The 27,886-nt window shown below is 45.6% G+C and overlaps 1 protein-coding gene across 1 annotated transcript; it reads left to right on the top strand.

Annotated features, from left to right (window-relative positions):
• Positions 1-195: 195 nt before the first annotated feature.
• LOC120662012 (transformation/transcription domain-associated protein-like) lies at positions 196-27,435 on the top strand. The gene is made up of 36 exons (XM_039941062.1): positions 196-259; positions 1,060-1,787; positions 1,860-1,988; positions 2,078-2,163; positions 2,652-2,760; positions 3,212-3,307; positions 3,491-3,553; positions 3,633-3,692; positions 4,123-4,191; positions 5,137-5,218; positions 5,326-5,378; positions 5,485-5,547; positions 5,620-6,849; positions 7,911-8,903; positions 8,988-9,323; positions 9,462-9,720; positions 10,055-10,277; positions 16,732-17,104; positions 17,669-17,818; positions 17,911-18,132; positions 18,214-18,435; positions 18,526-19,176; positions 19,618-19,881; positions 19,984-20,340; positions 20,642-21,045; positions 21,118-21,547; positions 21,632-22,933; positions 23,012-23,272; positions 23,362-23,652; positions 23,744-24,211; positions 24,601-25,032; positions 25,204-25,482; positions 25,616-26,018; positions 26,095-26,243; positions 26,591-26,788; positions 27,038-27,435. Exons 1-36 carry the CDS (start codon positions 196-198, stop codon positions 27,155-27,157), a joined length of 11,619 nt encoding a protein of 3,872 aa, XP_039796996.1. The 3' UTR covers positions 27,158-27,435.
• The last annotated feature ends 451 nt before the right edge of the window (positions 27,436-27,886 follow it).

The following is a 27,886-nucleotide window of genomic DNA, read 5'->3' as shown; positions in this document are numbered from 1 at the left end:
TCCTCAAACGAGGGAGTCCATTCGCTCGCGTCGGGGGAATCGAGCCCTCGCCTCCCACCGCCATCACCCGCCTCACCCTGCCCCCGCTCCCCCGCCAGCTCGCACGAGCTCTCCCGGTCCCGGCGCCGATCTCCAAAACCCTAAGCCCTGGCGCGGTAGGGTTGGGTCCGGACGCGGACGGGCGGGTCGCCCCCCATGGCGCCCATCAACAGCGGCAACATGGAGCAGCACTCGCAGCGGCTCCTCGAGCCCGACCTCCGTACGACCCGTGAACCCCGCCTCTCCCTTTCACTTCATTCCCACTGCGTTTCCCCCCCGGTTTCGCTTGGGTGGCGAATTCCCAGTTGAGGTCGCGGCGTGGTTCTGGTCCCTGATTTCTCTCGGGCTAAGCCCTTGGGCAATTTTCTATTGTTTGAAGAAAATTAGATGCTATTCGTTGTTTTCCCTTTCTGCAACAAGGGTCACTCTGTCGCCCGCACCCGCTCTTTCTCATATTTAACTTCTGTTTGAATCGCGCGCCACTGGTGTGCATCCAGGCGCCTCCGTTCACTGTTTTTTTATAAGTGTTTGCGTCGGTAGTCTCTTTCTTAATGCCTGCAACTCGTTGGTTTCTTTTTGCACTGAATTCCTCATCCAGCTTGCTAGTTTTGTTCACCTGTTCAAAGATGTTTACTTTGGATACATTGTAATGTCTGTACCCTTCAACTTTATATTTCAAACATAGGTAGCATGCCCCCAATTTTGCATTTTTGAAGGCTAAGCTTCCTGCCCCTGTTCTGCAGCGGAGCACCTTTTGGAGTGTCCCACCTATTGTTTATGTTACCTGGGAATGAGCATATTTTCTGTCCGGCAGCGATTTTTGGCACCCTCTCTCCTTTTGTCTGTTTTTCTTCTTTTCTGGGAGTTGGTTGCCTTACCTCCGGTCATTGTTCTGTGAATTTTGCATAAATGGTAAAATTTGTCTATTCCGTCTTGCAAAACAGTAACATAATCTTTGCTCCAAGCTGTTATTATTTTATCTGGCTCAGTGGTCTGATCATTGGCTATAATACTATGCAGCTGTGCAAGTCCGACTGCAGCTTGCCATGGAAGTCCGGGACAGCCTGGAGATGACGCACACCCCAGACTACCTCAACTTTCTTCGCTGCTACTTCAGAGCCTTCTCAGCCATTCTCACCAATTATACCAGGCCACAGGCCACGGAGAATGCTGAGCACAAGCTACGGAATGTTGTGATTGAGATCCTCAACCGTCTTCCACACAGCGAGGTGCTCCGACCATTTGTACAGGATTTGCTCAAGCTTTCTCTCCGCGTGCTGACACTGGACAATGAGGACAATGCTCTCCTTGCCATCAGAATTGTCTTTGACCTCCTCCGTAACTTCCGCCCAACTGTTGAGGCGGAGGTGCAGCCATTTATTGACTTCGTTGTTGTCATATACCGTAACTTTCCTGATACTCTTGCCTACTTCTTCGATAATCCCAACACCAGTGCCAGTATGGCTGCTTCCATGCCCATGCAGCATTTGGACCCCACTTCTGATGCCCCAGGCATGATGCAAGTGCCTGGTGGTGGCCAGCTCAACCCGAGTACACGGTCATTCAAGATAGTCACGGAGAGTCCACTTGTTGTGATGTTTCTCTTCCAATTGTATGCGAAGCTTGTGCAGACAAATATCCCGCAGTTGCTGCCCCTCATGGTGCAGGCCATCGCTATCAAGGGTCCCGACAAGGTGCCACCACACCTTAAGACACCCTTTAATGATTTAAAGGGTGCACAGGTCAAGGTAGGGTCTGCGTCTGTTGATTTTGGTTACCTTCTATGTGGAGTTCCTGATGGATTGTGGTTTCTGTTGCAGACCTTGTCATTCCTGACGTACCTGCTGAAGAGCAATGCAGAATGCATAAAGTCATTTGAGGAAAGCATATGCAAGAGCATTGTGAACTTGCTTGTTACATGCCCTCCAGATTCCGTTTCCATCAGAAAGGCAAGATTTGACCTTGGGCTTTCTCAAATTCATGTGACCATATGTGCATTACGGTGAAAAATGCTAATTTTATCTCTACCAAATTGCAGGAGCTACTAGTTGGCCTGAAGCAAGTTCTCAACACCGAGTACAAGCGAGGGCTGTTCCCCTTGATTGACACACTTCTTGATGAAAGGTAGGGATACCATTTTTCTTTTGTCAGCAATTTTTTGATCCAACAATTCTTTTTTTTTCTTGGACTGAGCTATTTCTGAGATCTCATTCAGCTTAGATTTATAGGTTAGCTACATCTTGAATTCTTGCTACTGTGCTTGTATTTTGTGACGTGTAAGAGGCAAACCACTTTACAATGCTAATCCTTAACTGAAACCACTCGGTTGATAGTTCAAGGGTGTGCATGGACTTGTTTCCTAATAAAAAACATCCTTCCCATGATATGTGTTTATTTGAACTTAATCAATTTTAGTTTTCAGAAGGTTACTGTAGAACTGTAATTAGTGAAAGACTATCTATGCATGATGCACTATGTCGTATTGTTTTCTTATGATATTTGTGTATTGTTTCCCTTAACAGATGTTATAGGATTTACTATTCTACATGTTTTAGCTCCAAACTTGTACTTTGTAGTCATATTGACTAACACCTCACTGTTGGCGTTGTCAGGGTTTTGATTGGCACAGGTCGAGTTTGCATCGAAACTTTAAGACCTCTTGCTTACACGCTTCTTGCCGAATTGGTGCATTATGTTCGAGAAGATATTTCTCTTCCACAGGTTAAACTTGCCTTTTATATTTGATTCATCTATCTTGCTAACAGATTCTGGGCAATGTTCTCTTTTTTGAATTTGTATGCTTGCACAGGTGTCATACTAGTTTCCTCCGTGAGAATTTTATTGGCTAGATGCATCGTTCACTTTGACAAAGCATTTGATTTCTTCAATGCAGACACCATCAAAACAGTTTTATTTTCAATACGTGTATTAGACATTCAATTTATTAGTTAATCCAGGTGGATTCTTAGATCTCTGTTTGGCATTGAGCTACTATGAATCATGCACACAGTGTAAAGCCGGTCTGCAACTAGTTAGTCACTTTAACGATCCAGTGACCCTCAGAAGATGAATTTCTCTTGAAAGGAGTATATATTTTCATTTTGTCTGTATATCCATGCTTTGATGTTGATGATGTTGCTGCTAAAGTACTAAAACTACCACTTCTTTGCAGTTGTCACGGATCATCTATTTATTCTCTCGAAATATGCACGATTCTTCGTTAACCCTTATAATTCATACAACATCTGCTCGCTTGATGCTGAACCTGGTATGTTTACCATTCTGACAATAGTGAAAATAGGATTTACATTTTGGTACTATTTATGATTTTTAATTTCTTTTCCTTTTCATAGCTCTATTAGAGTATAAATTCCTAAAGTATAACCGCAATATTAGGCTTTAGTTTTACAGAAATCAGTATAACTCACTGCTTTTCCTGGTGTTGCTTTAGGTTGAGCCCATATATCAAAAAGGGGTTGACCAGCAAAGCATGGATGAAGCACGTGTTTTATTGGTAAGAAGTGTTTTTCACAATGCTATGTCAGTTTTTTCTCTTTCTTAATCAACTGTACTTATTTGCTTGAAATGTTCAGGGGCGCATATTGGATGCATTTGTTGGGAAGTTCAGGACATTGAAGCGAACAATCCCTCAGGTATAGAAGCATGATCTCTGATTCTTTTATTAGGCAGGTTATATTAGATAGTAAAATCATGTAGACACATGTTTTAGACGTTGTGACACTGCAGAATCTGAAGTCCAAAATTAATGGTTGAAGGGATAGGGTTGAAAACATGTAAATAGAGGAAATAAACTGTTATGTTGGAACTTTCATGCTCATTATAAGCATCAATGTGATAATCTTGCAATGAGGGGGCACATATTATCGTGTGCTCCTTAGGTTCTTCACCTTCCATCCCCACTCCTTACACAATGCCATTACATGCTGCCCCTTACAATCCCTTTTTATCTCATGATTGGATTGAACCCTGGGTTTGTCAAATAGATGTTCTATATAAAAAGGTAAGTCTTATCTCCTTAGGTTTTATTGCCTATATGGTCAACTTACTCCTCACACTCTCCAGTTGCTCGAAGAAGGTGAGGAAGGGAAGGTACAACCGAATTTGAGAATGAAGCTTGAAGTTCCATTACAGGTGTGCCATGCAATGTTTTCAAATCGGCTGGTCGGTCCTGGTCGCCTAGGGACCGACCAGGCGATTAATCGCGATTAGTCGACGACCAGGTCGACCTGGTCGAGCCTGGTCGAGCCTGGTCGTTCCCTAATCGTCCATATGTCTACATGTTCAGTATATACTATATAGTGTATATATAATTATATATATATACAATATAGTATACAGCAAGCAATTCTGCAGGTTTTGGTGACTTACTTTTGATATTTGCTCTCCAGAACTCCAGCTTCTTGTCCAAAACTCCATATTCTTCTTGTTGAATCCCTGCTGCTGAAACAAAAAAATGAAGTTGTTAGGAGAAAGTGAGAAACCTTCATGCTGCCCTGGTCGAGAAATGCCCTGGTCGACCGACTAATCGCGATTAGTGGACGACTAATCGGACGACCAGGTTTCTGGTCGCTCTGGTCGGGTCGGTGGTGCTGGTCGGACTTGGAGAACCGACCTGGGCGATTAATCGCGATTAATCGCGATTAATCGGACGACTTGAAAACATGGGTGCCATGTAAAAAATTCTTTCATGGAGTTAGCAATACCTTTTTTATCGCTGTGTCTGACTGCACCCCTCTTTCTTGAGAAAATCACAAAATATCACTTGATTTTGATTGAATTAGTTTTCGGGCCATAGCTCAAATTTCTCAAATAAAAAAGGGTCACATCAGGTTTTAAATATAAGCCCTCTGTACGTTATGCAAATCCTATCAAATTTTTCTTCTTCTTTTTTCATGTGCGGATAGACACAATTTTACAAGCTTTGTCTGTTAACAAACAATCGGTAGTGCTCAGTTGCATCCCACTTATAGAATGAATGGAAATTTTGTGTGATCGTTGGTGAATTCTGATACAAATTGAGATTGTTTTGTTTTACTGATGATTCAATGACCTTTTTTTTTTTTGCAAAATTTACAGACTGTGCTAAATTTGCAACCACCTTTGGAGTATACTAAGGAAATTAATGATTATAAAAGTCTGATAAAGACTCTTGCTGTCGGTATGTATTAATTGTTGTTAAGTTTCCGCACCGTTCCCCATGTTTCAGGATCTTAATCAAATTATTGACTACATTTTATATAACTATTTATATTGGATTCATACCAGGAATGAAGACAATAATATGGAGCATAACCCATGCTCACTGGCCACGCCCCCAGGTATTATAAACACACCAAATGTGTGGATAATTTTTGGCCATTCTGATATTATAGTTGGACTTCAGCTAACCAGTCAAAGCTTACGTTCCTGTCATGTGGTGAACAGCAACAAAATCAACAATCTTCCAATTTGTCAGTTCAACCCTTCAGGGGACTGCGGGAGGACGAGGTCTACCATCCTAAAACGCTCTTCCTTTTTGTTTGACTGAACTGTTGCTAATCAACTTTTTGTCTATTTTAGGTGCGAAAGACATCAGGTGTTCTGAAGTCTGGTGTTCACTGTTTGGCTCTTTTTAAGGAGAAAGACGACGATAGGGAAATTCTGCAATCTTTTTCACAGATGTTGGCTATAATGGAAGCTCGCGATATAATGGATATGTTTTCCTTCTGCATGCCTGACCTCTTTGATTGCATGATAACCAATAACCAGCTCTTGCACATATTTTCGACCCTTTTACAAGCTCCCAAGGTTCTGCGGCCTTTCACAGATGTATTAATTAATTTCCTTGTTAGCTCAAAGCTTGAAGCCCTGAAGCAGCCAGATTCACCTGCAGCAAAACTGGTTTTGCAACTTTTTCGGTTCTTGTTCATTGCTGCAGCAAAAGCTCCGGAAAGCTGTGAACGCACACTTCAGCCACATGTGCCAGTGATAATGGAAGTTTGCATGAAAAGTGCCACTGAAGTTGAGAAACCCCTTGGTTACATGCACCTTCTTCGTAACATGTTTCGTGCTTTGAATAGTGCTAAGTTTGATTCATTGATGCGCGATCTTATACCATCTCTGCAACCCTGCCTCAATATGTTGCTTTCCATGCTTGATGGCCCGATAAGTGAAGATATGCGGGACTTGATTTTGGAGCTTTGCCTGATTTTACCTGCTCGCTTGAGTTCTTTGTTACCCCACATACCTCGTCTTATGAAGCCTCTTGTTCTTGCTCTAAAAGGTAGCGATGACCTTGTGAGCCTAGCTCTACGCACACTTGAGTTTTGGATTGATAGTCTGAACCCTGACTTTTTGGAACCTAGCATGGCAAATTTAATGTCAGAAGTCATTCTTGCTTTATGGTCTCACTTAAGGCCACCTCCTTACACATGGGGCACAAAGGCCTTGGAACTATTAGGTAAGCTGGGCGGTCGAAATAGGCGATTTTTGAGGGAGCCTCTTGCACTTGAATGCAAGGAAAATCCGGAACATGGATTGCGCCTAGTTCTGACTTTTGAGCCTGCAACACCGTTTTTAGTACCTCTAGACAGATGCATACACCAAGCTGTTGGTGCAGTTATGCAAGGCAATGGTATGGAAGCTTTCTACAGGAAACAGGCTCTTCAGTTCATTCGGGTATGTCTGGATTCTCTGTTAAATCTGAGGGAAAATGTACCTGGTGAGGGTGTGAGCCCTGGTGTTCTTGGTACACTGCTAATCTCTTCGCTGGACCCCTCAAGACGTCGCAATGATGCTTCAGATATGAAGGTTGGTACGAGTGATTGAACATTAATATTTAATGCTTTACAGTGTACTAATAATAAATACAGGTTCATTTGAGTTTGTCCTGAGTCAAACTTTTTTACCTTTGACTGTCAATATTGAATATTGTATTTAGATTCACAATACAAGATTGGAAATATTCATTATGTATAATATACAACTATTTTGCAACTTAAGATAAATATACTTTTTATGATCATATTGAGACTCCGCCCATGCCCCAATGCATGTCTGTGATTGGAGGATGTAGTAGTTTTCTTGTGCACGCCTCTGTTTACTTATGGCATTTGACACTTGATTATCTGCCTAAACTCTAACTTAGTGTTTGATATACATTTAGATGAATTATGATATTCACACTGTAGATAGCAATATCATCACATGGCTTTAATCTTCATAGTAAATACTTCCATTACCCAGTGCCAACAATGTGAATTGTGGCTGGTTAGCATTTAAGGCTAATTGTTGTTGCCAAACTAATGTAAAATGAAAGCAACTCCCATTCATCTGATTATAGTGGCGCTGACAGTGTTCAGTTGCCTGCTGTACTGCTACAACTAGATCTATGTATTGTTAGTTATTACCGAGTACAAATACTAACAGCCGATTTTTTGAAGTTGGTGGCTGTGCGATCTCTGGAATGTACCTATCTGCATGTAGGGCTTGTTTGGTTTTAGCCTTGGATTTGCTGCCTGGACCAGGCAGTATCCTCAGGCCGTCGATTTTCTTAGCCTGGGGTCCAGATTGCTGCCTGGAAGCAGTTGCCTGGCTCAGGCCTCCAACCAAACAAGCCCGTATTGCGACAGTAGCAATGCTAGATTGTTTTTTTACCAAAACGCTAGATTGTTGTAAACAATATAAACGAGTGTCATGATTGGCCATATTTAGATGCTTTTTTTTTTTAAAAAAACTGTTATATATTACTTAGTTTTTACTTAAATGTCTGAGCAAAATGAATTCAATAGATTATTGAAGTTACTGTCTTTCTAGTGTCCTTGTGTTTTAGTTATTTTATCAACGCTTTAATTTTTTACTTTGGTTTATAGGGAGATTTAGGTGTGAAGACAAAAACACAGCTATTGGCTGAGAAATCTGTTTTCAAGACTCTACTTATAGCTGTCATTGCAGCTAATTCTGACACCAGTCTCCATGATGAGAAGGATGACTATGTTGTCGATATATGTCGGCATTTTGCTATGCTTTTCCATGTTGATTCGCCATCCTCCGGTCAATCTGGATTTATGCAGCCTATTGGTTCTTCACCCCCATCTAGCATCAACATGGGATCTAGATCAAGAAGCAACACTTCATCGAATCTTCGGGAGCTGGATCCCTTAATATTTTTGGATGCCTTGGTTGAAGTGTTATCCAGTGAAAATCGTCAACATGCAAAAGCTGCCCTATCTGCTTTGAATACTTTTGCTGAGACATTAATCTTTCTTGCACGTATGAAGCACACTGGTATGCTAAGGGGAGGTCCTAGCACCCCTATGCTAGTGTCTAGTCCGTCTTTAAATCCAGTATATTCGCCTCCCCCTAGTGTGCGGGTTGCTGTATTTGAGGAATTATTGCCTCGGTTATTGCATTGCTGCTACAGTAGTACATGGCAAGCTCAAATGGGTGGTGTAATGGGTCTCGGAGCATTGGTTGGTAAAGTTTCTGTGGATACCCTATGCATCTTTCAGGTCAAAGTCGTACGTGGTCTTCTCTTTGTTCTTAAGAGGCTTCCAATGCATGCAAACAAAGAGCAGGAGGAGACAAACCATGTCCTAACACAAGTTCTACGGGTAGTAAACAATGCAGATGAAGCAAACAGTGAAACTAGGCGGCAAAGTTTTCAGGGAGTTGTTGAGTTTCTTGCACAGGAGTTATTTAACCCAAATGCTTCAATGGTCGTGAGAAAGAATGTGCAGGCCTGCTTATCGCTGCTTGCAAGCAGAACTGGCAGTGAAGTCTCAGAATTGCTTGAGCCTCTCTATTTACCGTTGCTTCAGCCACTTATTCAACGACCTCTTCGCTCGAAGAATGTTGAGCAACAGGTACCTTAGATTTCATAGTACTGAATGACTAAAACTTGAAGTCCGCATTATCAATAGATTGCTTTTTTTTTCCTTTTGTGACAGGTGGGTACTGTTACCGCTTTGAACTTCTGTCTTGCACTCAGACCACCTCTTCTAAAGTTGTCTCCTGAGCTTGTCAATTTTTTGCAAGAAGCTCTGCAAATTGCAGAGGCTGATGAAACTATGTGGGTCACCAGGATGATGAATGCAAAAATAGTTCTGACATGGAACAAACTAAGAACCGCATGTATTGAACTACTTTGTACGGCTATGGCATGGGGAGATCTGAAGGCTCAAAATCACAGCGAATTGCGAGCAAAGATTATTTCAATGTTTTTCAAATCTCTAACATGCAGGACGACAGAGATTGTAAATGTTGCCAAGGAGGGACTTCGTCAGGTGGTCTTTTTAGCTGTACCTCACTTATATTGGCATAAAATGTGTTTACTATCCTTTGACTTAGTCTCTCAGCAGTTTTCTAGACATTCTTTTCACTATTGATTTGCTATCTCGTAATTTGTAATTTCATTTCTATAGGTGGTTCAGCAGCAAAGGATGCCAAAGGATCTTCTACAGAGCAGCCTAAGGCCCATCCTAGTAAACTTAGCAAACACAAAGAGTCTTACTATGCCATTGCTACAAGGATTGGCTCGCCTGCTTGAACTACTATCAAACTGGTTTAATGTCACTTTGGGTGCAAAGCTATTGGACCACTTGAAAAAATGGCTGGAACCAGAAAAGCTTGCTCAGACTCAGAAATCTTGGAAGGCTGGAGATGAGCCAAAAATAGCGGCAGGTTTTCATCTTTTTTTTTTCGGGTTTCCTTTTTTTTGGCTCTGCTAGGTTTAGTTTCTTCTAGACATTTAGTCTCAAAATAAATGCACATCACCCCAGAGCTAGTAACTATACATTGTATTACTCAGTTGGGGTTGTAGAATTACACTAGATTTGTGAAGTATATGACTCTGATCTGCTTTATATAAACATGAAAATAAGCCAACCTCTTTGACACGATTGAAAATGGTTGCTTCTCTTTTATGTCAACTTCCTTTTCTTGTAACCAGCCTTATCCTGTGCGCTCTTGTTGGGAGTTATTCTGGTTTCCTCTGATTTTTCTTTTTCTTGGGCAGCTATGATCGAGCTTTTTCACCTTCTCCCCCCGGCAGCAAGCAAATTCTTGGATGATCTTGTTACTTTGGTAATTGATCTGGAAAAGGCACTTCCGGAAGATCAATTTTACAGTGAAATCAACAGCCCATACCGTGCTCCACTTGCAAAATTTTTGAACCGTTATGCTGCGGATGCCGTTGACTATTTTCTTGCTCGCTTAAGCCATCCAAAGTATTTCAGAAGGTAAGAACTTTGCAAATTTAAGTTTCTTTTGACATTGCATAAATATTTTTGTTGGTGTATATTGAGCTCATGTGTATATATAGGAATTATATATATATATATACCCACCCTTTTAGGGTTGGAGGAATACATCCATTATTCCATCCTACATGGTATCATTAGCCTAGGGTTTCTCTCTCTCCTCTCTCTTCTCCCCCGCCGCAGCCACCGCCGGCGCCATGGCTGGCCGCCAACCGCCGGCGCCGCCCCCCTCCTCCTCCTTCCCTCCTCCCCTGCGCCGGGCGCTGCCTCTGTGTGGGCCGCCGCCGCGGCTTGGCCCCAGATCAAGCCCGCCGCCACCCTGCAGCCCGCCGCCGCCGCCGCCGCTGCGGCTGGCGCGGGCACCGGGGCTGCGGGTGCAGGGGGTGCGGTCGGCGCAGGACCCCTGTAGCCCGCCGTCGCCGCCTGGGCCCGACCCGCGGGACCTCTGCAGCCCGCTGCCGCCGCCTGGGCCCGACCCGGCGCCGCCCCTGTCCTGGTCGCCACCCTGCCGAGCGCCACCGCCGCCGCCGCAGCTGGCGTGGGCGCCGGCGCGGACGCCGATCTCGAAGCCCTGGAGGCCGATCCAGCCGTCCTGCAGCCTGTGTTGCAGCTGCCGGCCATCGATCCCGCCGCCGCCGCTGCCGTTGCTGCTGGCGCGGGGGCTGCGGGGGCCAGCAGCGCGCCGCCGCCGTCGATCCGGCCGTCTTGCGGGCCGCGGCACAGCTGCTGTAGGCCACGGGCGCCGATCCGGTCGCCCTGCAGGCCGCGCTGCCGCTGCTAAAGGATCCCGCTGCGGCTTGCCGCGCCACCGTCGCGGCGGGCAAGCAGCCTGCCGCCGACGCCGCACCCGATCCCGCGTGGAGCGGGCTCGGGATGCCGCCCGCGGATGCGCCGCTCTCCGCCGTCGCCCTTCGCGGGCCGCAGGCCAACGCCGCACTCGCCGCGGCCCTCCTCGCCGCCAAGTCGGAGGTTTCGGCGGCCCAGGAGCGGCTCCGCGTGGCTGCTCTCGCCTGGGAGCGCGAACGCGCCGCGGCCGACGCCTCCGCTCTCCGGGTCGCCGAGGCGGAGCGCTTCCTCTGCGTTTCCTCCGGCCAGCCCGTCGACCTCGAGCACGGCGCCTATTCCTCCCGCCAGGCCCCGCCCGCTGGATCTGGAGCCCGGTACGACCCGACCGACCCCATGGTCGTCCAGCTCCACCTCCAGGCCGCCGGCGTCCAGAGCATCAGGGCCCTGGTCACCGTCCTCGACCCGACGTCCTCCTCCTACGGACGCTGGCGGGACCAGGTTCTCCTCGCCTTCCGCCGCTACGCCCTCGACGACCACGTCCTCGTCGACTCGCCGATCAAGGCGCGGGACGTGGCGCGGCTGTGCCTCGACAGCGTCGCCATGTCTTGGATCTTCGGGACCATCTCCCTAGAACTTCACGACCTCGTCAGGACCAACGGCGGCACCGCGCGGCAGGCCTGGGTGGTGCTCGAGGGGCAGTTCCTCGGCAACGCCGAGTACCGCGCCCTCCAGCTCGACGCCACCTTCCGCACCTTCGTGTAGGGGGACCTCTCCGTCAGTGAGTACTGCCGGCGGATGAAGAGCATGGCCGATTCTCTTCACGACCTCGGGGATCCGGTGTCCGATCGGGTCTTGGTGCTCAATGTCCTGCGGGGCCTGAGCAGCACCTACGACCACCTGAAGAGCTGGATCGCCCGCCAGAGGCCCTTCCCCACCTTCCTGCAGGTCAGGGACGACCTCGCCCTCGAGGAGATCACCAAGGGTCGCGCGCCCGGATCGTCCTCGCCCACCCCCGCCGCGCTCGTTGCTGCTCCACCGATCTCCTCCGTTGCTCCTGCCACCTCCCTCCTTGGCCCTGCTTCTGGGGGTGCTGGTACCGGTGGGGGCCGTCGGGGCGCGCCGACTCCGGCTCCCGCTCCTGCCCCTGGATGTACGCCCTGGCCATTCTTCAGCAACCCATGGTCAGGGCGCATCTCGATGTGGCCGTTCCAGGGTCCGGGATGGGGTCCTCGTCCTCAGCTCCAGCCGGCGGCCATGTTCACTGGTGCTGCTCCACTCTTCGCACCGTCCTGGACCCCGCCCGCTCAGCCCAGCCAGCAGCCAACCTGGCCTGGGGGGTGGGACCAGGCTGCTCTGGCGCAGTCCTTCAGCACCATGGGACTGACGCCGTCGTCCAGCACCGAGTGGATCGCCGACTCGGGTGCCTCGTTCCACACCACTCCTGATGTCGGTATCCTCTCTTCTGTCCGACCTCCACACCCCTCTTGTCTTTCATCTATCATGGTTGGTGATGGGTCTTTCCTTCATGTCACCGCCGTGGGTTCTGCTCCTCGTCTTCCTAATGTTCTTGTTGCTCCTCAAATGGTTCACAACCTTCTTTCTATTCGCCAGTTTACTGCAGACAACTCCTGTTCTATCGAATTTGACTCCTCTGGTCTTACTGTGAAGGATTCGGCTTCCCGGCGTCCGCTCCTCCGATGTGACAGCCCGGGGCCCCTTTACACTCTTCGGCTTCCTGCTTCCGCTGCCTCGCCTTCGGCTTCTTCGTCTACTGCTTTTGCCGTGACGCCTTCTTCCACCACCTCGCACCGCCGGCTTGATTACCCCGGCCGCGACGTTTTGGCTCAGCTCAGCCGTAGTACCGGTGTTCCATGTACTAGGGCTCCTGCTGAGCACCTGTCATGCGTGCCAGTTAGGTTGTCATGTTAGACTTCCGTTTTCTTCTTCGCATGCTGCACATGCGTTTGATCTAATTCACTGTGACCTGTGGACATCTCCTGTACTGATGTCTGGCTATAAATATTATCTGGTCATTGTTGATGATTTTTCTCATTACTCTTGGACTTTCCCTTTGCGCGCCAAGTCTGAGACCTTCCCCACCCTTCTCCACTTCTTTGCCTGGGTGTCCACTCAGTTCGGGCTCACCGTTAAGGCCGTCCAGTGTGACAACGGGCGGGAGTTCGATAACTCCACCTCCCGGTCCTTCTTCCTGTCTCGGGGTGTTCAGCTGCGTATGTCTTGTCCGTATACCTCTCCTCAGAATGGCAAGGCTAAGCGGATGATTCGCACGACGAACGACGTCGTGCGCACCCTTCTGATCCAGGCTTCTCTACCCCCGCGCTTCTGGGCTGAGAGCCTCCACACGGCCACCTACCTGCTCAACCGCATTCCGTCCACTGCTTCTCCTGCTCCCACTCCACACCACGCTCTTTTCGGCACCCCTCCTCTCTATGACCACCTTCGGGTCTTCGGGTGTGCGTGTTACCCTAACACTTCCGCCACCGCTTCTCACAAGCTGGCGCCCCGCTCGACACGTGTGTTCCTCGGGTACTCCCCTGACCACAAGGGGTACCGATGCTTTGACCTCACCTCTCGCCGCGTTCTGATCTCCGGACACGTCGTCTTTGACGAGTCGGATTTCCCCTACTCCACCTCCTCCACACCTCCTGACCTCGAGCTGGAGTCTCTGTTTCCGACTGACTTAGTGGTTCAGCCACCGGTACCTGTCTGTCCTTTTCCTGTAGGTTTTCCCGGCACGCCGGCACCGCTTCCGGTGATCCCTGCTGCGCCGAGCGCGACCCCGGTGCCCGCGGTCGCGCCACGCGCGGCCCCCGGACCTCCGGTCGTGCCGCGTGCGGACCCGGTGTCTCCCGCTGCGCCAAGCGCGGCCCCGATGCTTTCCCCTGCACCTGCGCGGTACGCTCAGCCGGTGCAGGTGTACCGGCGTCACTCGCCGCCGACCCCGGCGCCGCAGCGGTACGCTGAGCCGGTCCAAGTGTACCGGCGTCGTTCGGTGACGACACCGGCGCCGCCTCCTGCTCCGGAGGCTCCTGCGACGCCGACACCGGAGCCGTCGCCGCCGACGCCTCCTCCGCCTCCCTCTCGAGCCGAGCTAGAGGTGTACCACCTGCCAGTCATCCATCGGGATCCTCGGCATATCCATCCCATGGTGACTCGGCGGATGGCGTCTCAGGCCGCGACTCTCTCCGCCACCGAGGGAGAGCCGCGGGTCTCTCCGGTACCCTCCTCTGTCCGCGACTCCTTGGCTGATCCTCACTGGCGTCGCGCGATGGAAGAGGAGTACGCGGCTCTTCTTGCCAACCAGACGTGGGACCTCGTGCCGCGTCTGTCTGGTTGCAATGTGGTGACTGGCAAGTGGATCTGGACGCATAAGCATCGGGCTGATGGCACACTGTAGCGCTACAAGGCTCACTGGGTTCTCCGGGGATTCACTCAGCGGCCTGGTGTGGACTATGATGAGATCTTCAGCCCAGTCGTGAAGCCCGCTACGGTGCGCACGATCCTCTCGCTTGCGCTGTCGCGCTCTTGGCCTGTGCACCAGCTGGACGTGAAGAATGCGTTTCTTCACGGCACTTTGTCAGAGACTGTCTACTGCTCTCAGCCAGCGGGATTTGTGGACTCGAGTCGTCCGGATATGGTCTGCCGGCTCAACAAGTCTCTCTATGGACTGAAGCAGGCTCCTCGGGCTTGATACTCTCGGTTCGCCACGTTCTTGCTGACATTGGGGTTCACCGAGGCCAAGTCTGACATGTCTCTCTTCGTCTATCGCCGTGGGGATGAGGCCGCATATCTGCTACTCTATGTCGATGACATTGTGCTCACAGCCTCCAGTCAGCAGTTGCTTCAGAGTGTCATCTCTCTGCAGCAGGAGTTCGCTATGAAGGATCTTGGTCAGCTCCACCACTTCTTGGGCGTCACTGTTGAGCCTCGCCCGTCTGGTCTTCTCCTTCACCGGCGGCAGTACGCACTTGATATCCTGGAGCGGGCTGGGATGAATGATTGCAAGCCCTGCTCCACTCCTGTCGACGCTCAGTCGAATCTGTCTTCTGATCTAGGTGATCCGGTGGCTGATCCTACTGCCTACCGGAGTCTGGCCGGCGCGTTGCAGTACCTTACCTTCACCAGGCCGGACCTCACCTACGCTGTCCAGCAGGTCTGTCTCCATATGCATGATCCCCGGGAGTCACACCTTGCTGCGCTGAAGCGTCTCCTCCGCTACGTCCGTGGCACAGTGGACCTCGACCTGGTGCTTCACCGCTCGTCCTCTGCTGAGCTGGTGGTCTACACCAACGCTGACTGGGCTGGCTGCCCGGACACTCGTCGCTCCACCTCCGGCTACGCCGTTTTCTTGGGCGGCAACCTGGTCTCCTGGTCGTCCAAGCGGCAGCCAGTTGTCTCCCGCTCCAGTGCTGAGGCGGAGTACCGGGTTGTCGCTAACGGCGTGGCGGAGGCGTCCTGGCTACGACAGCTCTTGTCGGAGCTCCACAGCCCGCTCGCGAAGAGCACGCTCGTCTACTGCGACAACGTCAGCGCCGTGTATCTCTCCACCAACCCCGTCCAGCATCAGCGGACAAAGCATGTGGATATTGACCTGCACTTCGTGCGCGACAGAGTCGCCATCGGCGATGTTCGGGTACTCCATGTCCCGACTACCTCCCAGTTTGCTGACATCTTCACCAAGGGGCTGTCCTCCTCGACCTTCTCGGACTTTCGTTCCAGCCTCAACGTAGCCGGTGGCTAGTTGTGGCTGCGGGGGGGGGGGGGGGGTATTAGCCCTTTGTACTCTCTTCTTGTCCAGTCTTGAACACCGCTGCGCCGGTTGTTCAGACTGCGGGGGGGGGGGGGGTGTTGGCTTTCTTGTTGTCCAGTCTTGAACACCGCTGTGTCGGTAGTTCAGACAGTGGGGGGTGTTGGTGTATATTGAGCCCATGTGTATAGAGGCCCATGTATAGGAATTATATATACCCACCCTTTTAGGGTTGGAGGAATACATCCATTATTCCATCCTACAATTTTGTCTGCCATTATTCCATCCTACAATTTTGTCTGCCATTATTCCATCCTACAATTTTGTCTGCCGTGTTGTTGTATTTAACTGTGAACACTTGAGTTCTTCTAACTTTGCAAAGGAATATTCAGCACCGCATGCTGATTATTATTATGTTTACGTGGGCATAATTTTGCCAAAAGATTTAGTTTTTTTCTTGACCATTGCTGTCATACAAGTTCAAAGGTTTGAGCTGGCCCAGTTTCGAAGTATTTTTGGTGTATACTGGATATCATCATCTATTTTGACAAGCACCTTGCTGCTTCTTTTCTCTTCTATCATCCTTGTTCTCGTTTTCCTTTTTGACTTTTAAGCTTGACCACTTGTATTGTCAAGCTGATTGGTAAATAATTTAGATTGCCAATTTGATTTCTATTATTATGTATGTCTATGTCCTTTTCATTCTTTGGTTGCATACTATAAACAAAATACCACCTTATTGTTCTTGTGTACTTCAAGTTTATTTTAAATTTTAGTTCTAAGGAAGTCATAATCTGTGAGATGTACCCTTTTCCTAGACTTAGCATAATGATTACACGAGTTTACCATTTCTGGTCTTATTCTTTCTTGAAAATTCAGGTTTATGTACATAATCTGCTCGGATACTGGAGAGTTAAGGGATGAACTAGCGAAGTCACCTCAAAAAATACTTGCAAGTGCCTTTTCACAGTTTTACCCTCAGACTGAATCCGCTGCTACTCAATTATCTTCTGTGAAGGATGAAGCCCTTGCTGGGGCTATGTCTGATAGTTTTACTGGACAATCTTCATCAAACATGGTTACTGGTTCTGATAGTTATTTTAATGGATTGGAGCTTGTCTCAGCCCTTGTGAAATTGATGCCTGAGTGGCTCTGTAACAACCGGGTTGTCTTTGACACATTGCTACTTGCATGGAAATCACCTGCAAGACTTTCACGTTTGCAGAACGAGCAGGATTTGAGTTTACCCCAGGTAGCCATCAGAAATTGCTATATTAATTTGTGCAATACTCGTGTATAAATCGTTATCAAATCCTTTTTGTTTTCTGTTCATTGCTTTATTTGTTGTTTCCATTTGCAAAAAATGTTAACGTTACTCAAGATATATTCCTTTACACTGACAGGCATCATAAAATGATACTTATGCATTTCACTAATAGCAGATTGACAATCTTAAATTGGGGGAAGCTGGTATATGAAAGTTAAATAAAATGCTTTGCAATTTGTTTGTATCATGGAACTAAATCGTGGTACATCCATAGGCTTGTGTACCTTATGTATCCAAAGGCTTGTGTATCTTATGCAATTTAATCCTGGTAAACACAAAAGCTTAATACCCTGGTACATGCAAAAGATTAATACTCCGGCAATTGGCTCCTGTATATTTAATATGCATCCTTCGCTCGTTTACACAAAATTGCTACATAATGAAGTTTTATGTTGCTTTCGTACCCAATATTTGCACTCGGTTCCTTCCACATTGGATCTGTTTATGTTTTGGTGCCTTTGAGTTTTAATAATATTGCTTTTTGAGCAGGTGATGGAAAGCAAGCGGCTTATAAAATGCTTCCTCAATTATTTAAGACACGATCGTGCTGAAGTTGGTGCACTCTTTGATATGCTATCAATATTCTTGTACCGCAGTCGTATAGATTATAGCTTCCTTAAGGAATTTTATGTCATAGAGGTATTTTCATTTCTTTTTCTTAACTCATGAGAATAGTGTATGTATTTATTGACTCTCTCTCTCTCTCTCATCGTATTTACATGTTTGTTTAGGTTGCTGAAGGATACGCTCCAAGTTTGAAGAAAACTATCCTTAACCACTTTCTGAACATTTTTCAGTCAAAACAATATGGGCAAGATCATTTAGTAGTTACCATGCAGATTCTTATACTTCCAATGCTAGCTCATTCTTTCCAAAATGGACAGAGTTGGGAGGTTGTTGATCCTTCGATAATTAAAATTATTGTTGAGAAGCTTCTTGATCCTCCAGAAGAGGTAGCTATATGAAACCTGGCGGCAGCCAAATTATCTTTACTTTTAGCATATGTATATTGAAATGTTTCTTCATTTCTCTAGGTCAGTGCTGAATATGATGAACCATTGAGGATAGAACTCCTTCAACTTGCGACATTGCTTTTGAAGTATCTACAGAACGACCTGTTTCACCATAGAAAGGAACTTATTAAATTCGGTTGGAACCATCTCAAGCGTGAAGATAACTCCAGCAAACAGTGGGCCTTTGTAAATGTCTGTCATTTCTTGGAGGCCTATGTAGCTCCTGAAAAGATTATTTTACAGGTAATTTAACATAAATTTCTCTCAGAATAACTGTATATTCTCATCATTTTCTTATGTCCGGATATGAATGTGACATCATTTTCCCCCCAGGTCTTCATCGCTCTGCTGCGGACATGCCAACCAGAAAATAAGCTACTGGTGAAGCAAGCTCTGGATATTCTTATGCCTGCCCTACCGAGAAGACTTCCTCCTGGAGACAGTCGCATGCCAATATGGATCAGATACACCAAGAAAGTCCTTGTGGAGGAGGGGCATTCAATACCAAACATGATTCACATATTCCAGCTTATTGTTCGCCACGCAGACCTTTTTTATAGTTGCAGAGCCCACTTTGTTCCTCAGATGGTCAACTCCCTTAGTCGCCTTGGATTACCATACAACACTACAGCGGAAAATAGACGGCTTGCAATTGAACTTGCTGGATTGGTGGTGACATGGGAAAGACAGAGACAAAGTGAGATGAAAGTTGTGCAGGAAAGTGAGAGCCAGAATCAAATAGGTGATATGCTTAATCCTTCTGTTATTGGTGGAGACCCAAAACGCTCCTCTGATGTTCCATCATTTGCTGATGATTTGAGTAAGAGGGTGAAAGTTGAACCAGGCTTGCAACCTCTCTGTGTAATGTCGCCGGGTGGGGCTTCTATACCTAATATTGAGACACCTGGGTCTTCAGGGCAAGCTGACGAGGAGTATAAACCTAATGCAGCAATGGAGGAGATGATCATCACCTTCCTTATAAGGGTGACTATCGTTTCCTTTTTGTCTTGAAAACTACTTGCTGAGCGGATTCAATAGTTTCCTTTTTAAGTGTCAAGCTGACAGATTTCTTTTGTCGCACCTTACTGATGAGCACCTGCTTTTGGGGTATATGCACATGTTCCACTTGAGACATTTTTGCATATTTCATTATACAAGAAAACTATGCCTTTTTCACTAAAACAGACAAAAATATGATATTTTGAACTAATTTAATCTTACATATGGACTTAGGTGTGTTGCAAGGTCCATCGGTCTCTTCTGAGTTTTGCTTACATAGTGATAGTGTGAAGCTACTACTTTGCGCCACCTTACTACTATATTCCATAATCAGCATATGCGCAGCTATATTTTATGCATAACTGTTGTTTTTGTTTCTTGCGTTGGAGTTGTTTGTATTCATAAAATTGTTCATTTGGACACCAGGTTTCACTTGTGATTGAGCCTAAGGATAAGGAATCTAGCTCAATGTACAAGCATGCTCTTGATCTACTGACCCAAGCTCTGGAAGTTTGGCCAAATGCCAATGTTAAATTCAATTATCTTGAGAAATTGCTTGGGAATCTATCACCCTCTCCTCAGTCCAAGGATCCTGCAACAGCCCTTGCACAAGGTCTTGATGTTATGAACAAAGTCTTGGAGAAACAGCCCCGTCTCTTCATCCGGAATAACATCAATCATATTTCTCAAGCAAGTTTCCTTGTTTTCTTTGCAAATTTACTGTTATAATTTATGTTTCCATTGATAAGGACGTTTCTAATGCTTGCATTTGTTTTATGTTATTTTGATTAGATACTGGAACCTTGTTTCAACAACAAAATGCTGGATGCTGGAAAATCACTTTGTTCCTTGCTCAAGATGGTATTCAGTGCTTTTCCTCTTGAAGCAGCCACAACGCCTCAAGATATAAAGTTATTGCATCAAAGGGTTCAAGATCTCATCCAGAAGAATCTTGCTGCTGTTACAACTTCGCAGATATCACTTGAGCTCAGCAATGCTAACTCTATCATAAACTTTTCACTGTTTGTTCTCAGTGCACTTGCGGAAGTACAGAAGAATTTCATTGATCCGTTCATCGGCTTGCTTTTCCGTGTGCTGCAACGACTTGCTCGTGACATGGGATCATCTGCTGGCAGCCATATACGACTGGTATGCTAATTGTTAAGTATATTGAAAATCATTAGTTGGTTTAACATGTTTATTTGCAAACAACCTAGAGTTCTATTGTGTTCCACTTTTTTTACAAAGCCTTCAGCTAACTGTAGTACTATTGGTTGGCTTTAACTATTGAGCGGACACTGTTACAGTAAAAACTTGTATCATTCACCACCTTCGCCAACTTTTTTTTGTCACATTGGCTTTCTCCTTGCAACTTTTGCTCAAAAACTCTAGGAAGTTTTATTTTAATTGTGTCTAAGTTCCATATAATTAACTTTTGCAATAATTCCAGGGACAGAGGCCTGATCTGGATTCATCAGTTAATTCACGTCCTACTGTAGATTCTACTGTTATATCTAACATGAAGACTGTCTTAAAGCTCATAAGTGAGAGGGTGATGTCCTCTTCTGACCACAGAAAATCTATGGGACAAATGCTTCAAGCTCTTCTTTCAGAGAAAGGCACTGATTCTAGCATTCTTCTTTGCATACTGGACATGATAAAATCTTGGATTGAGGATGATTGCAGGCTTGCTTCATCTACTGGTTCTGTTAATTCACTTAACCCTAAGGAAATACTTGCTTATCTTCAGAAGTTGTCATTAGTTGACAGAAAAAGTTTCCCCCCTGCTGCTCAAGAAGAATGGGATGCAAAATACTTGCAGCTTCTTTATTCGCTTTGCGGAGATTCAACCAAGTAAGGACATCACTACAAAGTAAGCGTTTTGAGTCTTTTGTAATTCATTTTAATGATTTCTGTTTCCTGCAGATATCCATTGGCTTTTAGGCAAGAGTTTTTTCATAAGGTTGAGAGACAATATATGCTTGGACTTAGAGCTAAAGATCCAGAAATGAGGAAGCGATTCTTCAAACTTTACCATGACTCAGTGGGGAAAACGTTATTCTCTAGACTGCAGTTTATAATACAGTCACAGGACTGGGAAGCAGTGAGTGATGTTTTCTGGTTGAAGCAAGGCCTTGATCTCATTTTGGCTATATTAGTAGAAAATGAACCAATTACACTTGCAGCAAATTCTGCTCGAGTACCAGCGCTTATGATAGCAGGGACCGTCCCAGATCGCATCACTATGCCACAGCAGGTTCCAGATGGTCAGGAAAGCATGGATGGCACATCGCTATCATTTGAGTCTCTTGCAGCAAGGCATGCTCAGTTCTTAAATGAAGCGAGCAAGCTTGTGGTAATTACTTGTACTCTGAACTATGTGGTGCTTAGGAAAGCACTTTTTTTATTAGGCCTGAGTATTTGTTCTCAAATTTTGTAGGTGGCAGATGTCATGGCTCCATTGAAGGAACTTGCATTTGCTGATGCTAGTGTTGCATATCATTTGTGGGTGCTTGTTTTCCCAATTGTTTGGGTCACCTTACATAAAGAGGAGCAAGTTGTTCTAGCTAAGCCAATAATTGCTCTTTTATCGAAAGATTACCACAAGAGGCAGCAGGGATGCAGACCTAATGTTGCCCAGGCACTTCTTGAAGGTCTTCATTTGAGCCATCCTCAACCCCGCATGCCTAGCGAGCTTATCAAATATATTGGAAAAACTTGCAATGCATGGTATACTGCAATTGCCTTACTTGAGAGTCATATGCTGCATATGAATGAGGCTAAGTGCTCTGAGTCATTGGCTGAGTTATACAGACTTCTTAATGAAGATGACATGAGGTGTGGATTATGGAAGAGAAGATCGATCACTGCAGAAACAAGAGCTGGGCTTTCACTTGTCCAGCATGGTTACTGGCAACAGGCACAAAATCTATTTTACCAGGCTATGATTAAAGCTACTCAGGGAACATACAATAACACTGTCCCAAAAGCTGAAATGTGTCTCTGGGAAGAACAGTGGCTATCTTGTGCAGCTCAATTAGGCCAGTGGGAAGTCTTAGCTGATTATGGCAAAGGTGTGGAGAATTATGAAATTCTTTTAGACTGCCTATGGAAGGTTCCTGACTGGGCATATATGAAGGATAATGTAATTTCCAAAGCTCAGGTAGAAGAGACGCCAAAATTACGTCTGATTCAAGCTTTTTTCACTCTCCATGACAAAAGTACTAATGGTGTTAGTGAAGCAGAGAACCTTGTCAGTAAAGGTGTTGAACTTGCACTAGAACAGTGGTGGCAGTTGCCTGAAATGTCTGTGCAGTCTCGAATGCCTCTGTTGCAGCAGTTTCAACAGTTGGTTGAAGTGAAAGAATCCTCAAAAATACTGCTTGACATTGCAAATGGGAACAAACCAGCTTCAGCAAGCTCTGGTGCGAATTCCAACCCAAATAATTCATTTGCTGACCTCAAGGATATTCTTGAAACTTGGAGACTTCGTACACCCAATGAATGGGATAATATGACGGTTTGGTATGATCTACTCCAATGGAGGAATGAGATGTACAATTCAGTAATAGATGCATTCAAGGACTTCGGCCAAACAAATCCTCAACTTCACCATCTTGGGTACCGTGATAAGGCTTGGAATGTGAATAAGCTCGCTCACATAGCTCGCAAGCAAGGTCTGCCTGAAGTTTGTGTAACTATACTTGACAAGATGTATGGTCATGCTACCATGGAAGTTCAGGTCTGTCTCTACCATCAGCACATTTCCTGTACTTCATATTGCATTATCTTCTTATTTCACTATCTGCTCTGATTGCAGGAAGCATTCGTGAAGATATGCGAACAAGCTAAGGCCTACTTAGAAATGAAAGGCGAACTAGTCAGCGGTCTTAACTTAATCAATAATACCAATTTGGAATTTTTCCCTGTGAAGAACAAAGCAGAAATATTTCGTCTCAGAGGTGACTTCCTTCTAAAAATGAATGACTGCGAGAATGCTAATCAGTCTTATTCAAATGCAATAACTCTTTTTAAGCATTTGCCCAAAGGATGGATTAGCTGGGGAAATTACTGTGATATGGTATGCTTACAATCCTTTTCGGTCGTCAATAACACCGCGTCAAATTTCCACACTTTTTGGCTCGAGTCTGATTATTGTTCTCTTTACAGATTTTTAAAGAAACAAAGGAAGAGGTTTGGCTTGAGTATGCAGTCAGTTGTTTCTTCCAGGGCATCAAATATGGAGTCTCGAACTCAAGGAGCCATCTAGCTAGAATTCTATACCTTCTCAGCTTTGATACACCGAACGAACCCGTAGGAAGGGCTTTAGATAAATATCTTGAGCAGCTGCCTCATTGGGTTTGGCTTTCATGGATACCACAGTTATTGTTATCATTACAGAGAAGTGAAGCCCAGCACTGTAAATTGGTTTTGCTAAAGATAGCTCAAGTTTATCCGCAGGTAAAAGCAATGTTACTGTGTTTGTATTTCTTGAACTTAAAATTGCATAGTCCTTTTCCGAGGTGTACATATCTGAGACATACTGTTACAGGCATTGTATTATTGGCTTCGTACATACTTGATGGAGCGCCGTGACGTTGCTACTAAAACCGAGATGGGAAGAAACATGCTGGCTCAGCAGCGTATGCAGCAAGCTATGTTGGCAAACAATGCTGCCAATAACTTACCGGACGGGAGTGCAAGGGGATCTAATCATGCAGTTGGTAACATGATATCTGACAACCAGGTTCATCAAGCCTCCCAATCAGTTGGCGCTGCAGGATCTCATGATGGTGGTAACGTCCAAGGACAAGAACCAGACAGATCTTCTGAAGGTGGCACAAATAACAGCCACAATCAAGGGCAACAAAGTTCCGCAGGTGCTGAGGGCTCGCAAGTTGCGTTAAGACGCAATAGTGGACTTGGTTGGGTAACTTCTGCAGCTAGTGCATTTGATGCTGCAAAGGACATAATGGAAGCTCTTAGGAGCAAGCACACTAATCTAGCCAATGAGCTTGAGGTAAGAAATAATGAGGTTTTTTATGTTATTGGTAACCACGTCAATGAGGATAGGCATTAATTTTTCTATCCTGCTGCAACTTTTGTGGTAATGCTGCATTTTGATGGCTGTTATTTGTTTGGCAATGCTCCATTTTGATGGCTGTGATTTGTTTGCCTCTCTAAAAAATACAACAGAGTGGATAAGAGACTCATTGGCATAAACTACTTCATCTTAGTTGTGCCATAGTTAAGCAAAACCAGGAAGCATTTAGAAAGGATAGAGATGTACTTAAGGTTACAGAAGCTTGTGAACTTTGTAAAGGACCAAATTTTAACCTTGTCCAATGCTTCAAAAATTTCGTCATGCGTATTTGGTTCGTAATGTAATGTTGTTTATTGCTTGTTCAGCTTTTGCTGTCAGAAATTGGATCACGATTTGTTACTTTACCTGAGGAAAGGCTTCTTGCTGTGGTTAATGCTCTGCTTCATCGCTGCTACAAGTATCCAACTGCAACTACTGGCGAGGTTCCACATTCTCTCAAGAAGGAACTCTCTGGTGTATGTAGAGCTTGCTTCTCACAAGATGCTGTTAACAAGCATGTTGATTTTGTCAAGGAGTACAAGCAAGATTTTGAGCGTGACCTTGACCCAGAGAGCGCTACTACTTTTCCTGCAACCCTTGCTGAACTTACTGAGAGATTGAAGCACTGGAAAAATATTCTTCAGAGTAATGTAGAGGATCGGTTCCCTGCAGTATTAAAACTGGAGGAGGAAAGTAAAACACTAAGGGATTTTCATGTTGTTGATATTGAACTCCCAGGGCAGTACTTCACAGATCAGGTTTGTTATGTCACTTTTTATCAAAAATATCACTTGCAATTGGTGCACAGTCAAATGGATACACTGCTAAGTTTGTTTCATAGTATCATATCATTTGCGGAAGGTCTGTAAAAATATTCTGTCATTACACCAGTCACCTTTCTATTGTCTTATACTTTCTATCTGTTGTAGGAAATCGCACCTGACCACACTGTTAAGTTGGACAGAGTTGGACCTGACATTCCGATTGTCCGGAGGCATGGTAGTAGCTTTCGGAGGTTGACACTAATTGGTTCTGATGGTTCACAGCGCCATTTTATTGTTCAGACATCACTGACTCCAAATGCTAGGAGTGATGAAAGGATGCTGCAGCTATTCCGTGTTCTAAATAAAATGTTTGACAAACACAAAGAATCTAGGCGGCGCCATCTGGCTATCCATACCCCAATAATTATACCTGTTTGGTCACAGGTGCATACTCGTTTTACTTTTCTTGTATAATACTACAGTAATAACTTGCTATCCTAAACTTTAGCTACCATGGACTAGTCACTAGTGTACATGGAGTTCTTGACTTGACACATCATTTTTTCCCCTTTTTTAGGTTCGGATGGTTGAGGATGACTTAATGTATAGTACTTTTCTTGAGGTGTATGAAATTAACTGTGCTCGGCATAATAGGGAAGCGGACTCACCTATTACAATTTTCAAAGAGCAGCTTAATCAAGCCATTTCAGGGCAGATCTCTCCTGAAGCAGTTGTGGAGCTACGTTTGCAAGCATACAATGAAATAACTAAAAATATTGTTAACGATACTATCTTCACCCAATATATGCACAAGATTCTACCAACTGGCAACTATCTCTGGACCTTCAAGAAGCAGTTTGCAATCCAAGTGGCTCTCTCCTGCTTCATGTCATATATGCTGCAGATTGGTGGCAGGGCTCCCAACAAAATTTTGTTTGCTAAAAATACTGGGAAAATTTTCCAGACTGACTTCCATCCAGGTATCCATCATTTCAGTTATCAATATTGTAACATAATGCTTATGGAATGTTCTGATTATTCATTTTCCTTTTGTAGCTTACGATCCAAATGGAATGATCGAGTTCAACGAGCTTGTTCCATTTAGGCTGACACGTAACTTGCAAGCTTTCTTCTCGAATTTTGGTGTTGAAGGTCTCATTGTGTCTGCCATGTGTTCTGCTGCGCAGTCTGTTGTTTCCCCTAAAGTGAGTATATACACTCAGCATTCCTTTACATTTCAACAGCAATAAATGGTTAAACTTTTTGTTGGATAGGTGAAGAGCGCGAATATGAAATCCTTTATCATGTTATTTCATGGGGGAAGTCCGTGTGTGGCACTGAATGCTTTCCTTGTTACACATTTGGGCTTGAACTCACCTTGTCAATGACATAAGAAGGATTTCCGATTTCAGTATCATATACGAAATTAGTTCCTATCTTTTGTGATTGTAATGGATCTTTCATATTCCTTGTTGGATATGAGTTTGTGCCTATGCCCCCCAACCCCAAACTAGTTTCCTAGTCTGAAAAGTATGTTATTCTTGTGTTTCAGCAAAGCCAGCACATCTGGCATCATTTAGCTATGTTTTTCCGTGATGAACTGTTATCTTGGTCGTGGAGAAGGCCTCTTGGCATTCCATCAGTGCCTGTAGCTGCCAACCAATTGGATTTCCAACAGAAGGTTACAAACAACGTGGAACATGTCATGGGTCGTATCAAGTCAATATCACCACATTATCTTGCTGACGAGGTATGCTATTTCTTCTCTACTAATTTGTGTTTTTACTTTCCAGAAATTAGTGTTTCCAGATGAGATGTCTGTTCCTTTTATTTTTTATGGGTGCTGCTAATTGCCTTCTACATACATAGAATATATTTTTTTTGGTTGCGAGACATTCCACCATACCTGGGAGTATATGCTTTGGCCGCCTGTAAGAAATTAGATTCAGAATCATTTAAATTACACCGCATCTGATGATCGATTCTCTTGTTATATCAGGAAGAGAATGCAACTGAGCCTCCTCAGTCAGTCCAAAGAGGCGTCACAGATCTGGTAGAAGCTGCATTATCCTCGAGGAACTTGTGCATGATGGACCCGACATGGCACCCGTGGTTCTGAAGGCAGCCAGTTTCCTGCCTTCCTGATGATGGTAGCCTAATCAACAGCCGGCGCATGTTCAGTCCATTCTGATTTATAGTAGTATCTCTGGTAGTATGCTCGTAGGTTCTGTACATATCGCCTTGTCCGGGAACTCTGGTAGAGACTAGGAACCTCTTGTGTTGTGTAGATAAAGCTGGGGTGTCATCCAGCCCTGTGTTAACTGCTGTATTGACATAGCTTATTGCCAACATGACCTTTAGGGGATCAGAGATATAATGTAGAATTGTTACCTGCTATCTTCCAGTCCCCTTGAAAAATGGGTGTGGTGACTCATCATGCTTCGTGCAGTTCCGAGTGGGATGCGGGCAGGCAAAGCGCGAAGTGTTCGTGAGATGCGCACCAACTGCCCGTCGGTCGTGTCCTTTACAGTCGGTTCCAACATCATGGTCGTGACGGTGCGCTATCCCTCCGGCGTTAGTTAACGCACCGGCGTCCGTGCCTAACTAACCAAACACCCTTCACTTGCCTGTTCTTTATTTAGTTTTCTGGAGCTTATATTTATATCTCAAGTCGGGGCTGTGACGTACAAATTATTTCAAGACTTTATACATGGTAGGAGCAACACCGACAGTGCAGTGCGGGTAACCGGGTCCAAAAGTGTAGCCAGGGAGACCAAAAGATTCTGACCGGAACTGTCCATGAAAAAGAAATCCTTAAAATGTGAGCACAAACTAGAGGGATTTCTTC

This window comes from Panicum virgatum, chromosome 2N, assembly GCF_016808335.1.
Source record: "Panicum virgatum strain AP13 chromosome 2N, P.virgatum_v5, whole genome shotgun sequence".
Taxonomy (NCBI): domain Eukaryota; kingdom Viridiplantae; phylum Streptophyta; class Magnoliopsida; order Poales; family Poaceae; genus Panicum; species Panicum virgatum.
The sequence above is the reverse complement of the archived record's forward strand: the minus strand, read 5'-3'. Positions and strand labels throughout refer to the sequence as shown.

Excerpts from the sequence above, each read along its gene's own strand:
- LOC120662012 (XM_039941062.1), top strand. The coding sequence starts at position 196 with ATGGCGCCCATCAACAGCGGCAACATGGAGCAGCACTCGCAGCGGCTC. Across the intron at positions 9,721-10,054 it reads TGAGCCAAAAATAGCGGCAG|CTATGATCGAGCTTTTTCAC; the intron begins GTTTTCATCTTT and ends TTTCTTGGGCAG. Across the intron at positions 19,882-19,983 it reads ACATCAATCATATTTCTCAA|ATACTGGAACCTTGTTTCAA; the intron begins GCAAGTTTCCTT and ends TATTTTGATTAG.